General features: G+C 38.0%; 1 protein-coding gene across 4 annotated transcripts in view; it reads right to left on the bottom strand.

Annotated features, from left to right (window-relative positions):
- Positions 1–12,118, bottom strand: part of YIPF5 (Yip1 domain family member 5) — a 29,952-nt gene extending 17,834 nt beyond the window's left edge. The window contains exons 1-6 of one of the 4 annotated variants that reach the window (XM_045894627.3): positions 11,980–12,118; positions 11,649–11,774; positions 11,242–11,361; positions 4,488–4,660; positions 3,218–3,363; positions 1,207–1,388 (exon numbers count right to left, since the gene is read on the bottom strand). In XM_045894627.3, the coding sequence (XP_045750583.1) occupies positions 1,207–1,388; positions 3,218–3,363; positions 4,488–4,660; positions 11,242–11,351 (611 nt within the window). In that variant the 5' untranslated portion in view covers positions 11,352–11,361; positions 11,649–11,774; positions 11,980–12,118. Of the gene's footprint in view, positions 1–1,206; positions 1,389–3,217; positions 3,364–4,487; positions 4,661–11,241; positions 11,362–11,648; positions 11,775–11,895 lie in introns of all 4 variants that reach the window. The other 3 variants (XM_045894610.3, XM_045894620.3, XM_045894636.3) reach the window with 3 other exon arrangements.
- Between the last annotated feature and the right edge of the window lie 2,437 nt (positions 12,119–14,555).

Here is a 14,555-nt window from a genome sequence, read left to right on the forward strand (position 1 = left end):
TAATGTACCTCACAGTGAATTCAATGATGCTTAATTATTCACATCCACATTCAATGACGTGAGAAAAAGCTCATTTATAATTACATTTTGCTCCTGTTAGCATAGGAGCTAGGTTTTTCAACTTTGGCATTACTGACACCTGGGATGAATGCACTTTTGCTGTGAAGGGGTGTTCGGTGCATTGTTAGGTTGTTGAGCAGAACCCCTGGCCTTTAGCTGTAAGGTACCGGTGGAACCTGTGCACGCCCCACAGCTACGACAACCAAAATTATCTCCAGACACTGCCTGAGGTCCCCTGAGAGCAAAATTGCCCTGGTTAGAAAATACCGCTTTGGTAGAAAAGTCTCTTTTGTAAAATTCAAATATCTATGTACCAATCTCCACAAACGAAAAGAGTGAAACAGTTTCTACAAAAAATCTGAAGCATTTTTACGCAAAGCAAGAACACTGTGAAGCCACCATCTTGCCAAATGTCTAGCATCAAACATCTGATGCATACTCTTCCCCTCAACCTCTCCTTTAACTTTTTTAAGTGCAACCAAGAGCCATCACTGGTTGTGCCTGGCACCAGCCACAAGGAGGAGCCTGAACTGTTGAGAGAGAATCTGCACACTGGCCAAGAGGAGAGAATTTATCAACAGGAATTTACACCTTTCTTTTTAACCTTACCTAAAATATTATTTAACAATTACATACTTAAAACTGCTTATAAGTACAGCTGAGAACATGGCAGGCTAGTAACAGCCTCTTCCCATAAAAAGAATGTTTTGCTTTCAGCTAAAAAGCTGCCAAACACAAGAGTATGTGTTTATTATTCATTCACTTAGCATATGCCCAACATCTTTAAGAAACCAGATACAGTCTAAAAAATATCAAAGACGGTAAGTATAATTTTAACAACTTGATTTTTTCATGCAATATTTTAGTTAACAATCACCACTGTTCGGTTTACTGACACTGGTAAGTAAACACAAAAGCAGTGAAATTCTTTATCGCAGATAAAAGCAGAGATGGTATAAAAGATTTTAAAATTTATTCTCAGTTCCACTGTTCACCACTGAAAAGCATGTAGTATAGTCCTCATTCACAACAGGCACTATAGCTCATGTTTGCTGAGTCACAGTGATTAATCTTAAACTGATGGTGAGATAAATTCTATTACAGAGAATTGGTCAATCAATACCCAAAATAAAGATCAGTACTTACTGCAAAGAAAATATCACTGCAAAGCTGGAAAGCAGGATCATGGGAAGAAGACAATATCCAAGGACACTTGCCACACACCCAAATGAAACACCTGTCATACTCATTAAGTTTAGTAAACAAAACATTCCTAGACATCCAATTGCACTGATCCCATATACATAGCCAAACTGGATTTTGCCAGCCTATGGGTAAAGAAAAGATTATAGGTTAAGGGAAAGAAAGTAAGTTCTCTTTGGTCTTATTTCACCTAAAATGGTGCATGTAAGAAAATATTCAATTTGTGAGCATCAAAATCTGTAGAGGCATCTATTCCTTATGCAGAAGAGTAAAACACAGATTGTCTTTTATATCTCTCTCAAGAAATCTGAAGTATCTACTTCCCAATACACAGATACTTGGTTTTTCATTTTCCAGTTTGTATTTGAGCAATTCAGCAAATAAAGAGACAAAATCATGGTACAATCACCTTTAAGGAGTAGATTTCTAAAAAGAAATCTAGCTGATTTTAAGCAAATAAACTACAGAGACAAGACAGAAAGCCCTGCAGAATGTTTGGACAATATCTAATGTCACTTGAAAGCAGCTAGTACCACCAAAATTGCCCCGAAGCAATTTATTCTCATTGGTAGTCATAGTTGCAATCTTTATAACAGCAGAAACAATTTCATCATTCACTTTATAAGGCTGTTAAAGGAGCTAAGAGAAAGGAAGGCAGGATAAGGAGGACACTGTGGTTCTGTGGGGGAGGGGAGGAGAAAAGAAAACTGATTAACAAGCAAGAGAAATACAATGGAAGATATATTTTTCTTTCATTATTTTTCCAAATTGTTGGTGGATTTATAGTCTTTTGACAAACAAAAAAAAACAAAAGAAAACTTAATTATGCTGTTATAAAAGATATTAATGAACAGACTTAAGACAGTATAAGTTAGGTAAATTGCTGTCACAGTACTCTCAGTCAAGATATATGAACAAACATTGTATTCAGGTCATACTGTGATGAAAATCAGTCCAGAGAGTTTAAAAACTTCCTGGTTTGTCAAGATTCTAGACATATAAAACTCAATCATGAGACTGCCTCTAAAGATTACGTTACATGGAAAAATTCTTGTCATTTTTGTTAGACTCAGTATTTATTTATAAATATGTGAGAGTGTAGAAGTTTCAAAAGGTTCAGCTGAGTTCACCAATGGATTCACTAACGTAGTAATAATAAAACCTCATACATGCACAGCGCTTTAAAATTTTTCAGTGTTCTCATATAACCTGTCTTGGTTATAATCTGTAAACAATCTTGTGAGGTGGGAACCATAGGATTATCTATCAGAGGGAGCTGAAGGATGAATGGCTTGCTCCAGGACAGAGCAGGAGCACTGAACTGATGCCCAGCTTTTCTGACTAAAAATCCCATCTTTTATGCATTACATCATTTATCTCTTCTAATTCAGAGACATAAGATAAAATACAACAAATATTAACAAATTATCTTTACAACTACTCATTTTCAATATACTTTAACATTTGTAGGGAGGTAGGAGATAGGCAGTAAAACGTCTTGCCCTTTAATGTTCCAATTCATTAAAAGTTAAAATAATATAAAGGAAAGTAACAACCAGCACCACTATAATAACAAAACACCACACAAAGTCCACAGATTAAAAAAAAAAAGCTATCATTAAAATATATAAATAAATAAAAGAGCAACAGGCTAAAAAATGTTGTCAATTTCTAAAAAGAAGGAATTCTGATGAGAGACTGAAGCCACACATCATAACTATTGGTTTTTTTCCCCTAATAATTAGACATTTTCTTGGAACAAAAAATTATTTCTAAATACATGACATTTTTTATCAATGGAGAAGTGATGAATGTGTATGTATTCCAGCAACTTAATACCATTCAAAACACAGGCAAGATCTGAAAAATAAACAGAGTCTCAAACTTGGCTCCTGGCGGAACGCTGCAAGGTTGTTCTCTAGCCTCATACTGAGAATTCAAACTAAAATCTTACCAGTAACAATGTCGCTCCAAAAGCAAGGCAAAAAACCATCGGTCCTGCCAAATCAGTCTCATTCATGATGCTGCCGTCTGCCACTTTTAATGGATGTAACACTGTCAGTGTTTTTTGCCAGATGTGGTCAAAATTGATCCCTAATTCTAAAAGAAAAGAAAGTAAGACAGTCAATTACGATTTGTGACACACCTTTAGTTTACCAGAATCTATGCTGCAATAGGACACAAAATGAAACACTCAGCATCAAAAGAGAATCTAGGGCGCCTGGGTGGCTCAGTTGGTTGAGCGACTGCCTTCGGCTCAGGTCATGATCCTGGAGTCCCGGGATCGAGTCCCGCATCGGGCTCCCTGCTCAGCAGGGAGTCTGCTTCTCCCTCTGACCCTCACCCCTCTCATGTGCTCTCTCTCTCTCTCATTCTCTCTCTCAAATAAATAAATAAAATCTTTAAAAAAAAAAAAAAGTGTGTGGCAGGGCGCCTGGGTGGCTCAGTTGGTTGAGCGACTGCCTTCGGCTCAGGTCATGATCCTGGAGTCCCGGGATGGAGTCCCGCATCGGGCTCCCTGCTCGGCAGGGAGTCTGCTTCTCCCTCTGACCCTCCTCCCTCTCATGCTCTCTGTCTCTCATTCTCTCTGTCTCAAATAAATAAATACAATCTTAAAAAAAAAAAAAAGAGAGAATCTAGCATTATGAGACATTCTGGTTAGTCCTCAATACCAGCCTTCATTAACAGTAAGGGGTTCTTTACCTGGGGCTTCGGAATACCTGGAGATGCTACGAAATTGTATATGAAACTGTTTCTATGCATAGGTGTGCATTCTTCTGAGAAGAGTATCCATAGTTTTCATTAGACTTTGAAACTATATCCAACCCCCTCAAAAAAATACACAGTACTACTGCTTAATGGGTTTACATTTTTTTTTACGAGAATACAATTTGAAAAACATCATACTTTTCAGTGATGTTACTAGTTTTGCCAGCTTCTTCCATGTAAAATAATCACAATACCATGCTATTTCCTTTTATTTCTCCCACTGACAGAATTTAATCAGTAATGTGAAGTCAAAGTCAAGGCTCACACACTGACATAATTTCACTTTATAAAGATCTATTAAAAAATCTGGTCCCCTACGGCTCAATGGATTCATATCTCTTTTTTTCTAGAACATTATTCTTTTAAAGGAAAGGACAAGTTCCCCAAACTAAGATATATTTTCACTGACCAGGTGGACACTACAGAATACTATGAACTGTTGCAACTAATCCTACCTTCTAATAAAGGTGGCTCATCCTCAAAGTTGTTTCCATAGAATGGCTGAGGTGTCGTCGGAGTGTACGCCTGAGTTGGCTGAAAAATCTGCCCGGTGTATGGCTGTTGTGGCTGCATCATGTCGGGAGGGACAAATGGGCCTTGCTGCGAGTAGTCATAGCCAGGATACTGTCTGTAAATCAAAGTTACATTTCTCAGAATTATGTCAACAGTGGATATCTCTGAGAGCTAGAGAGTCAGTCATGCAATTCCTAGAACAGCTACTTTGCCAGTTTTCGTAAATGGTGTTGAAATGATAACTAAGACCAATCTGATTATCTACAATGGTTAAGTTGTGTTTTTTAGAGAACCTTCCTGATGATGCCAACACTCACACTGAGCTTAAGCATTTTACAAACTATGAAACTTTTAAACATTAGGTGGTCAACAAATGAAAACTTAAGAATTTTATCTATTTCTCCCCCTCCGGTAAGTATATGTAATATGAAGATAGCCATGAAATACAATTGATGCCTAAGACTATGAATGAAAACTAACAGGACAGACTTTGTACTACATGCTATGTAATTTTCCACTGTGGTCTGGATCTCCACTGAATATAATCATTCTTCTTTACTCTTTGTAGTATGTTATTTTTTGCAAGTGGGTAAATCTTTTTAAGAACGAGCACCAATTTCAAATACAGAGTGGAAAAATTCAAGCCTCTTTCTGTGAAAGCTTTCTGAATATAACAAAACATTATTAGTACATCTTGCATTTGAAGAGCACTTTTAAGTTTTCCAAGTAGGTATACAACTATTGTCTGATTTGATATGCGCTATAGTAAATCCTGCATTGTAGAAAAAGAGACTTTACCAAGGCTATTTTAATGATGAAAACAACAGGGAACAGAAGGATGCTGAAGCAGTATCTTTAAAAACCTGTTTTACCACGTTCTGGGAAAAAATACGGCTTACCTATCAACGGCACTAATCTCATTACACAGTAAGAAATACAGAGTAAAATAATTATTTTATTTTTAATTTAATTTTATTAGTATGTTAGGTTATTTTAAAAGATTTTTTAAGATGTTATTTATTTATTTTTGAGAGAAAGGGTACAAGAGCACAAGCAGGGGGAGGGGTAGAGGGAGAAGCAGACTCCCCACTGAGCAGAGGCCTGATCCCAGGACCCTGGGATCATGAGCTGAGCTGAAGGCAGACGCTTAACCAACTGAGTCACCCAGGTGCCTCTAAAAGATATTTTTAAAAAGAACTGAGAAGCCTTAAAGATCCTTTAATCACCCTTAAAAATTTTATAGTTCCCTCCTGACAAATATAAAATCTAATGACTGCCATGAATATTGAGATTTTAAAATTAAATCTGATTTTTAAATTAACTGAACATCTTGATTAAAAGCAAATCCAAGTAATGGCAAAATTTCAACTACACATAGCCCTTTGGAGAGCTCAATGAGACTCTCAAGATTTACTTATCACGCTAGTCCAATCCAAGCTTAAAAAAATGTTATTTATTTTTCTGGCTATATGCTAATATAGAATTCGATGAAACACTACTTTAATAGCAAAAAATAAAAAACAAAACAATACGAACAGTCACAAGTAAATATACTATAATAGGAGCATAGACTACTATGCACCTGTTAAAAGGGATGAGGTACTTTTATGTGTACTAATAAGGAATGATAATCAAAAAACACTCAGTAGGGGGCGCCTGGGTGGCTCAGATGGTTAAGCGTCTGCCTTCGGCTCAGGTCATGATCCCAGCGTCCTGGGATCGAGTCCCGCATCGGGCTCCCTGCTCCTTGGGAGCCTGCTTCTCCCTCTGCCTCTCTCTCTCTCTCTCTCTCTCTCATGAATAAATAAATAAAATCTTAAAAAAAAAAAAAAAAACACTCAGTAGGCAGAATTAAAAACACCCAATGTTCAGAACAGTATATACCATCTGTACCCACTGTGATGGTACTTTTTAGAATGTATCTGTAGTATGTATATATTTGTATACATGTATTTTATATATATGTACATACATTACGTATAATACGTACAATTACACAGGTTTAGGTATAACATAACATAGTATAACACATATAATTAAATAGGTAAAAGGACCTGGAAACGGGAAAGTGGAAGAGTTATTTTCATATTAAAAACTTCTGCACCTTTAAAAGTGTTGTATATTTACTATTTGTTAAAATTAATTCATTCTAGGGATGCCTGGGTGGCTCAGTTGGTTAAGTGTCTGCCTTCGGCTCAGGTCATGATCCCAGGGTCCTGGGATCGAGCCCCGCATCAGGCTCCCTGCTCAGCGGGAAGCTTGCTTCTCCCTCTCCCTCTGCTGCTCCTCCTACTTGTGCTCTCTATCTGCCAAGTAAATAAATAAAATCTTTAAGAAAATAAAAAATAAAATTAATTCATTCTAAAATGTTATATGTAACATATACATATACATTAACTACTAAAAATTTCCAAAAATATATATAAACTACTTGAATGTTACTGTGTCAAGTGTTTAATGTGAATTACATCCCATTACCTCACTACAACTTTAGGAGATTGGTTTTATCATCCTTCCCATTATAGAGATGTAGAAACTGATATTTGGGTGAAAATGATTTTGCCTATGGTGGGGCCAGGATTCAAAACTAGACTTTTTGACTCCAGTGGCCAACTCGTAACAATCATAATAAAAATCATCCCCAAATCCTACCTTATGGAGAGAGCTATAGTATCTTTTTTCCATATATACCTTTCCCCTGTTGTTTTTATATGCAAATACATTGATTTCCATTTATTTAAATACACACACACACACACACACACCCCTCCCCAGGACTAGATGGTTGAAATGAACTAGGACAAGAACTAACATTTTGTGATTTAGTATGCTACTGTGTTGATCTGTTAGAATGTATCACAGATCTACCTCCGAGTTTATGAAACAGCTAGAAAAGCTCCATATGGAGGCTTCTACAATCTGCATAAACAGATTGCATTTTATTCTCTCGCTCTCACACAGAAAGAGACAGAGAGAATATGAATGTGTATACAACAGAAAAACTCAACAAGAATGGTACAGGCTCTCTGCTCTTAGGATCCCCTTATACCCTTAAAATTTATTATTGGGAACCCCAAAGGTTTTTTTATTTATGTGGACTATATCTGTCAATATTTATCACATTACAAATTAAAACAGAAATGTTTAAAATGTTTATTAATTCAAAGTAACAATAAACCTGTTACATATCAGCATAAATTTTTATGAAAAATTACTTTAAAAAATTACTAAGAAAAGTGGCACCGTATTGTATTTTTGACAATCTCATTAACATCTGGTTTAATAATAGATAGCTACAAATTCTTAGATGTGTTTTTGCATTCAATTTGTAGTGATGTATTGTTTTAGTTGAAATAGCTGAAGAAAATCTAGTGTTGCAGACAAATAGTTGGAAAATTATTTAACAACCTTTTCGGATTATCATAAATATTCTTTTCATACTACATTAAACTCAAAATGGTAGTTTTTTAAACTTAACTTGCAACATAGAAAATGGAACAATACTAATAAACTTTTTATACTGTTACATTAGAATACACCGATCTGTCTTGCACTTGAATGGATCCTTTCTTTACTCATGTATTATTTCATAACATTCACTGCTGATTTAGAAAATGTTAGTGCAGTATAGCTCTTCCAAACATTGACATATTTAATATAAAAACATATATGAAGTAGAAATATAGGAAAATCACATTTGTTAGTATCACCAATCATTTCCTCAGAAAAGTGGTTAATTACTGGAAAGCTGACAAGTTCACAGTAATGGACACAGTTTTCCCAAATCCTCATTTTTACCTGAAAACTTGAATTTAACCACTGCCTACACATACTGCCAATTCTCTTTCTTGAAGTAAGAACCTCAATTATTTCATCTTTGAGAAAGTATCTGCCCAGTACTCAAGTCCAAATAACTGTATCTGTCGGGATGTTCCTTCCAATAAAAATAGTTTTCATGAAAAGCAGCTGATACAGCCTGCGATTGATATTGCACGGGGGCTCTTCCTCGAGATAATCATTGTACTTCAGTATGAAGCAGAGGTGTTTTATGACTGTTTCCCATTTTGTCACACAGAATATTCTTAATGTGTGTGTACTGAAGGGTCAGGACTTAATAGCATAATTTTTACTGCTTCTTCAAGGGTATCCTTGAATGAAAATGGTTCCCTCCACACCCCAGCAAGTGTGTGGCAATGAAGAATACAGTGATTACTAGAACAATCTGACGCTCTCGTCTTGATTCATATTCAGGTACTAGCAGTTTTGTCAATCAGTTTTTACAACATCAGTACAAATGTCAATACACCTAAAAAGGTAGATAGTGTCTTAGTATTGTTATAATAATAGTTTTAACCTTAAAGACTCCCTGAACGGTCTCAAGGATCCTCTGGGGTCTGCAGTCCACATTTTAGAACTGCTCATATAGACTTAAAAATGTCAAGTAAGGAAGAGAATTACTACAAGCAAATGACAGCTTTAAAAGTGTTACCATCATTCCTTCTTTAAGATGCAAGGTGAGAAAGAAACACCATGGAATTTTCCTGTTTTCCTTTTCTGTAAGGACCTGGTCAGGAAAATTCATGGCTTGCTCCTGTTGGGTTTAAATTAGAACATAGCATGTGTAGACATGATCTTTAGAGACTAATTCAACCTTGTATTCCATATAGGTATTTATCAGTTAAGTCAAAGATGAAAAAATACTAGCTTGAAATACTTTAAAAATATGTAGTTGGCATTTTACAGGCATATCTAGCATACAATGTGGGACTTGTCCAATGGGACAATCATAAAACTCAACAGATTAAGATCAAAAGGCCTTTTACTTTTTGTTGTTGTTGTTATATGAATATATAAATGATACTTATAAAAGAAACCCAATTATTACTGCTAATACATTAAGCTTCCTGTTTTCCTAGGCTTCATATATCAACTCATATTTATTAATTGGCAATAATGGGTATATAAGCAGCTGCAATAAAACTTAATTATACTGAAGCAATGGTTACTGGCACATGATCTGGCTGCAATGGGATTTTGAGAATATTTAGCAAAAGAGTATCTAAACAACCTCCCTATGGAAAACTGAAATGAGAGAATGATATCTGGAATGAAAAGATAAGTCACACGTTTAGGTGATGCAAACACAGACAGGACAGGAGAGAAAGGCAGTGATAAATAAACCTAGGAGGCTATGATCTAAATGTAATAGTTCTGCGGAGTCCAAATATCATTTAGTTAAAAAACAGGCCTGCACACAGACACAGGTTTTCCAAAGCCCTTTGGCTGCACTCTACCCAATCCTTCCTTCATTTTCCTCTCATACACAGATTAAAACAAACAAAAACCATTTTTAAGTAAATAAACAAATGGAGATTTCTCAACATGATTTTTCCAATTCTGCCCAATTAATTGTTCAAAAAAGATAAATCCCTGATAGAATATAAGAAAATGTCACTGAAAAAAAAAAAACTGATTCACAGATAGTATTTTTCACATGCTCACTCCCACTGTTCAATGTGTTAGGTTTTAGGGGGAAGAAAGCTTTGGAATATATCAAATTAAGCAGACTTAAGGGGGCAAAAGGTGTAAAAAGTACAGCTTATATAAGAGAGACCACACTGAGGGCTGAATTTGAGTTTTGCTTTGCTTTTTAAATTCTTGGGCACTTTCATTCAGATATATTAATTCAAACATGTTCTACTACTACATGTTTCTCTCAGATTGATTCAATACACAACCTTCCCTTGCCCTCATTCTGGGAGACCCTTCATGAGGTTTTTAATTCAGGGTTCATAGATGAACATCAGACGGCACATAACTGTGCAGTAATATGTGCATATTTATGTGGGCATTTGAGTGTATGATTTATATCTCAGAAAGAGGCCCATCATTTCTGTAAGATTCTTGAAGGGCTCCTGGGTCATCTAAAAAAGGTTAAGCCACCCTGGTATCAGAAATGACTGATGAGATTATCTTTAAGGTCCTAAGAAACGAAGAATATGATGTCCTAGAGGAGAATGGCGGAAAGCCTCAGCTAATGTATTTCTGCCACTAACACCAGGGACTATTAAAAAGTCAGGGTTTGGTTTTGTTCTTAGGAGTTCAGGGCTGAAAGGGTTTGAGTCCCCCTCTTCAATCAGCAACTGGCAACCCGTGTGTACTGACCGTAAGGTTTCGATATGAGCATTAATAAAGATGATTATCACTTGCTATTAAAAAAAACCACCTGATGATTCATAACAGAGAGCTTATACTGCTAAATAGTGTCACTAAGCCCTTTGAATTAACGTTGATAAGGTCTGAAATTTGGACTGATCTAACTTCTTAAACTAGCCGTCACAAGATTTTAAGTTTTTAACTGGTTCTTTAGATGAAACAGCCTAGGTATCTTCTAGATACTTGAAGCTAATAGCCAGATCCTAAATGATGCAGAAATACTATTACTAGGAAACAGTTCTTAACAATCTACTTTTGCAGCCACGGCACACCTGCAGATTTCGCAGAAGATACCAAACTCTAAATAGGGCAATCCCTTCAAACCCAAACCAGTGTCACAGATCCTTCCAGAGGAAGGAAGATTATGAAAAATCACATTCCTAACAAGGCACACGGTGACACGTTCAGTTTTAGGCAGAACCAAACAATGAGGATACAGGCTTTCACTTCGGTCTGGACTAAACAAAGTTGACAACTCACTTGCTATAGGGTCCTCCACTTCCTCCATAATCATAGGACTGCTGTGACTGGTCATCGATGCTGTAACTTGTCTGGTAGAAGTCCGTGTTTAAGTTATCAAACCCTGCCATTGCAAATTATCTGTAAGAGAAGAAAAATGGCAAATAGTGTTTATACCCAAGGTCCTACTGATTTCATTTCGATACAAAGCAAAAAGCCTCAGGAGGCAGTAAATTATTTCTTCTGGAATTGGGGGAACGGCATCTGAAGGATAGGTCCAGGTGGGAGTTGCACAGGAAACGTCTAGTCTCTAAGAGCCGGGAAGACACCTGCACTTCACGGAGCTGATACGCCCTGGTTAGGGGAAGGGGCGTGGGAGAAGGGTTCCACGGAGGTCTAAAGTATCAACAACAAAAACGACTCCTCACCTCAGGGCGGACTCTGCTGCTGACAAGGCGACTGTCTCTCTGCAAAATAAGGCCTGGGCCTTCCGGGAAAGGGCAGACTCCTGGAAGGCCGCGAACGAGGTACAGGGGCCGCGTCAAAGCAAGCGCCTGAAAGGGAGCGAGGGTCTGAGCGAAATGACCGGAACGCGGCGCCGAACGGAGGCAACAAGCCGCGCCACACAAGACTGAAGAGAAGCCGAACAGTGTGCCACAAGCCTGGGACACTCACCAAACGCGGAAGCGGCGGTAGCGGCGTCAGCAGCTCCAGCAGCCCCCCAAAACCCCCCAAAAACGCTTAAGACCCCGAACTCACCCCGTTGCTACGTGTCACAGGGCCAAAGAACTGCTTCCGGAGCACGCCCGCTCGCGCAGGCGTGTTGGCAGATATGTGCCCCTCTAGGGCAGATACGGGGCGGGGCCGGGGAGGAGGAAACCTGCTGTGGAACATGCGCAGTACCGAAGAAGTCAGACCAGTGGTGGGCCAATGAGAAGAAGGAAAATACTTCCGATAGCCTGGTTAGCGATCGAGGCTGAAAAGCGCAGGCGCAGCAATTGTTAGTTACTGTTTGGGGTGGGGAGAAGTCTTTAGCAGACCCGGGTCCTGGGAGAGGATGTGCTGGCTGATGATGAGCGGATAGAGCTTCTCTCCGGTCCACAAACCACAGAGCTCGGTCTTTCTGGCGTTACTGTGATCCAGAAACAGTGTTATAGAGTTTATGTGTATTATTTAGTCCTTACGACCTAATGAGATGATGACTCTATTACTCTCCTTTTGTAAGTGAGGCTGTTAAGTGTCCATTTAGTAACGTTGAATGCAGTGTTGCAGGACAACTCACCTCGCTGTACTAGCTGTTGGGGCTACTATGATGAATACAAGCTAAATGGTACCGCTCACCTGGGATTCGTTGGGGTGGGGTTATCAAACACATATAAGTATATGTAAAACTGTTACTAATATTCTTAAGTGCTACATAATTCTTTGAAAGGGTGTAATATTCATCTGGGACGGAAAATTGGGAAAGCCACTGTGAAAGGGTGATGATCAAAAGGGTGAAAAGGAGTTTTTAAAGAAAAGGGAAATGAGGGAAGGGGAAGAGCATCAATATTTCAGGCAGTGAGAATAGTGTGTGCAAGGCCTCGGATTAGGGAACACATGTGTCAGAAAAGGTGTAAATAAGGGTTCTTCAGTCTTTGCACTATTAACATTTTGATCTAAATGATTCTTGCGGGCGGGGAGGGGAGGGGGACGAATGAAGTTGCCTTGTGTGCTGTAGGATGTTTAGCAACATCCCTGACCTCTACCAGCTGGATGTCAGTAGCACACCCCCATCCCCACTGCCACCTTGTGACAACTTAAAAATGTCTCTTGGATAAAATCAGTTTGGAAATCACTGGTTTAAATGCAGTGGGGATGGTTAGAGAGGCGATGGAGGACAGCCATGTAGGAGTTGAGGCTGGAGCTACAGGCAAGGGCCAGGAATAGAGTGTCTTGTGGGATTCTGGTTTTGGTTCTAAAAGACAAAGGAGAACCACTGAAGGTTATGAACTGAAGAGTGTCATAAGTAGATTCTTTCCTTTTGATTGCTCTGGCTGCTGTGTTAAATCACAGAGTGTTAAATCACTTTTTGAAAGTGCAGGAATCCTAACTCCAAATGCCATGGTATTAACCATTGGGCAGAACTGTCTTCAGAGCTTATAGTATTAAAATTTAGCCCTTGCATTATATGCTGGCCCCCCAAACCCATGGTCTTTACAAAAGAAACCAGGCCACTGCTCTGGGACTGGTTTCCAAAGGAATAATAATATTTCACTGGTTAAAAGGTTTTTTTCAACATACACTCTGTATGAAACAAACAAGTAAAACAACCAAACAAAAAAAACTCCACACTCCCCTCCAAACAAAAATAATAATAGGAAAAGGACATAACAAACTGAAAAACCAAGGAGTATACTCTTGAGATGAATGGGTAGCTAATTTCATCGGAAAATTTCTGGAAAAGCTCATTAAATTATTCAATTTACCAACTTTTGTAAATCATTTTAGAATTTATTGATGTAGGTACCATCTGCACAACTCTTGGGAGATGACCATGTGGCCAGATTTGCTGGAGCCAGCCACATTGTCCCATTTTATGCCTGTTTTTTTTCCAGCATAATTATTAATATTTTCCCTTTTTTGCTATCAAAAATATCCCAGTTTGGTTGATAAATTATATAGTTATGCTCTCTAAGCTGTATCACCTATGAAGCTGAATTTCTGGTTATCGACAATATGCAATAATCTATTACTTCATCTACTTAGTGATCTTATGGTTGAAAGAAAATTCGAGTCTCCCCCCTACCTGTCTCTCCCTCCTAGCCATACCTGTCCCTTACTCAATAAGACAAGCAAAAAAATTAAGTTACATGATTAAATCTTCCACATTGTTTGACTTTGAAGTATAAACCAAGGTATCCTGCATAAACCCTTAGAGAATAACAGTCATTTTTGTGGCTAGTCAGGTAGACCTCTCGTTTTGGGGAAAAAACATTTTTTTTCTTTTGGTGTTGCATCCCCCCACCTCAGGATAGTCTCCAGAGAGTTATATTTAAGCAAACTGCAGTACTTGGTAAATGTGCTGACCTCTGTTAAAGTCACTGAATTGTATTCATTAAGAGTAGGAAGTCTTAACCGGGTCAAGAGTTAATAGAACATGAAGTGGGCTTGTAACAGTGGCCCAGTCATCTCTGGGACTTAGTATGTCAGTTACCAAACTTGGGACCAAAAAAAAAAAAAAAACATTCTGATCACGAGTGGTATCTTCTAATTAGTTTGACAATCATGCTAGAATACACACTAACACTTACATACTTCACAAACACGCAGAAAACTTCATTTTTGGGGGGCAG

The sequence above is a fragment of the Mirounga angustirostris genome, unplaced genomic scaffold (assembly GCF_029215605.1).
Source record: "Mirounga angustirostris isolate CCGP_5_RB_7025 unplaced genomic scaffold, mMirAng1.0.hap1 SCAF_7, whole genome shotgun sequence".
In the NCBI taxonomy this organism is placed as follows: Eukaryota; Metazoa; Chordata; class Mammalia; order Carnivora; family Phocidae; genus Mirounga; species Mirounga angustirostris.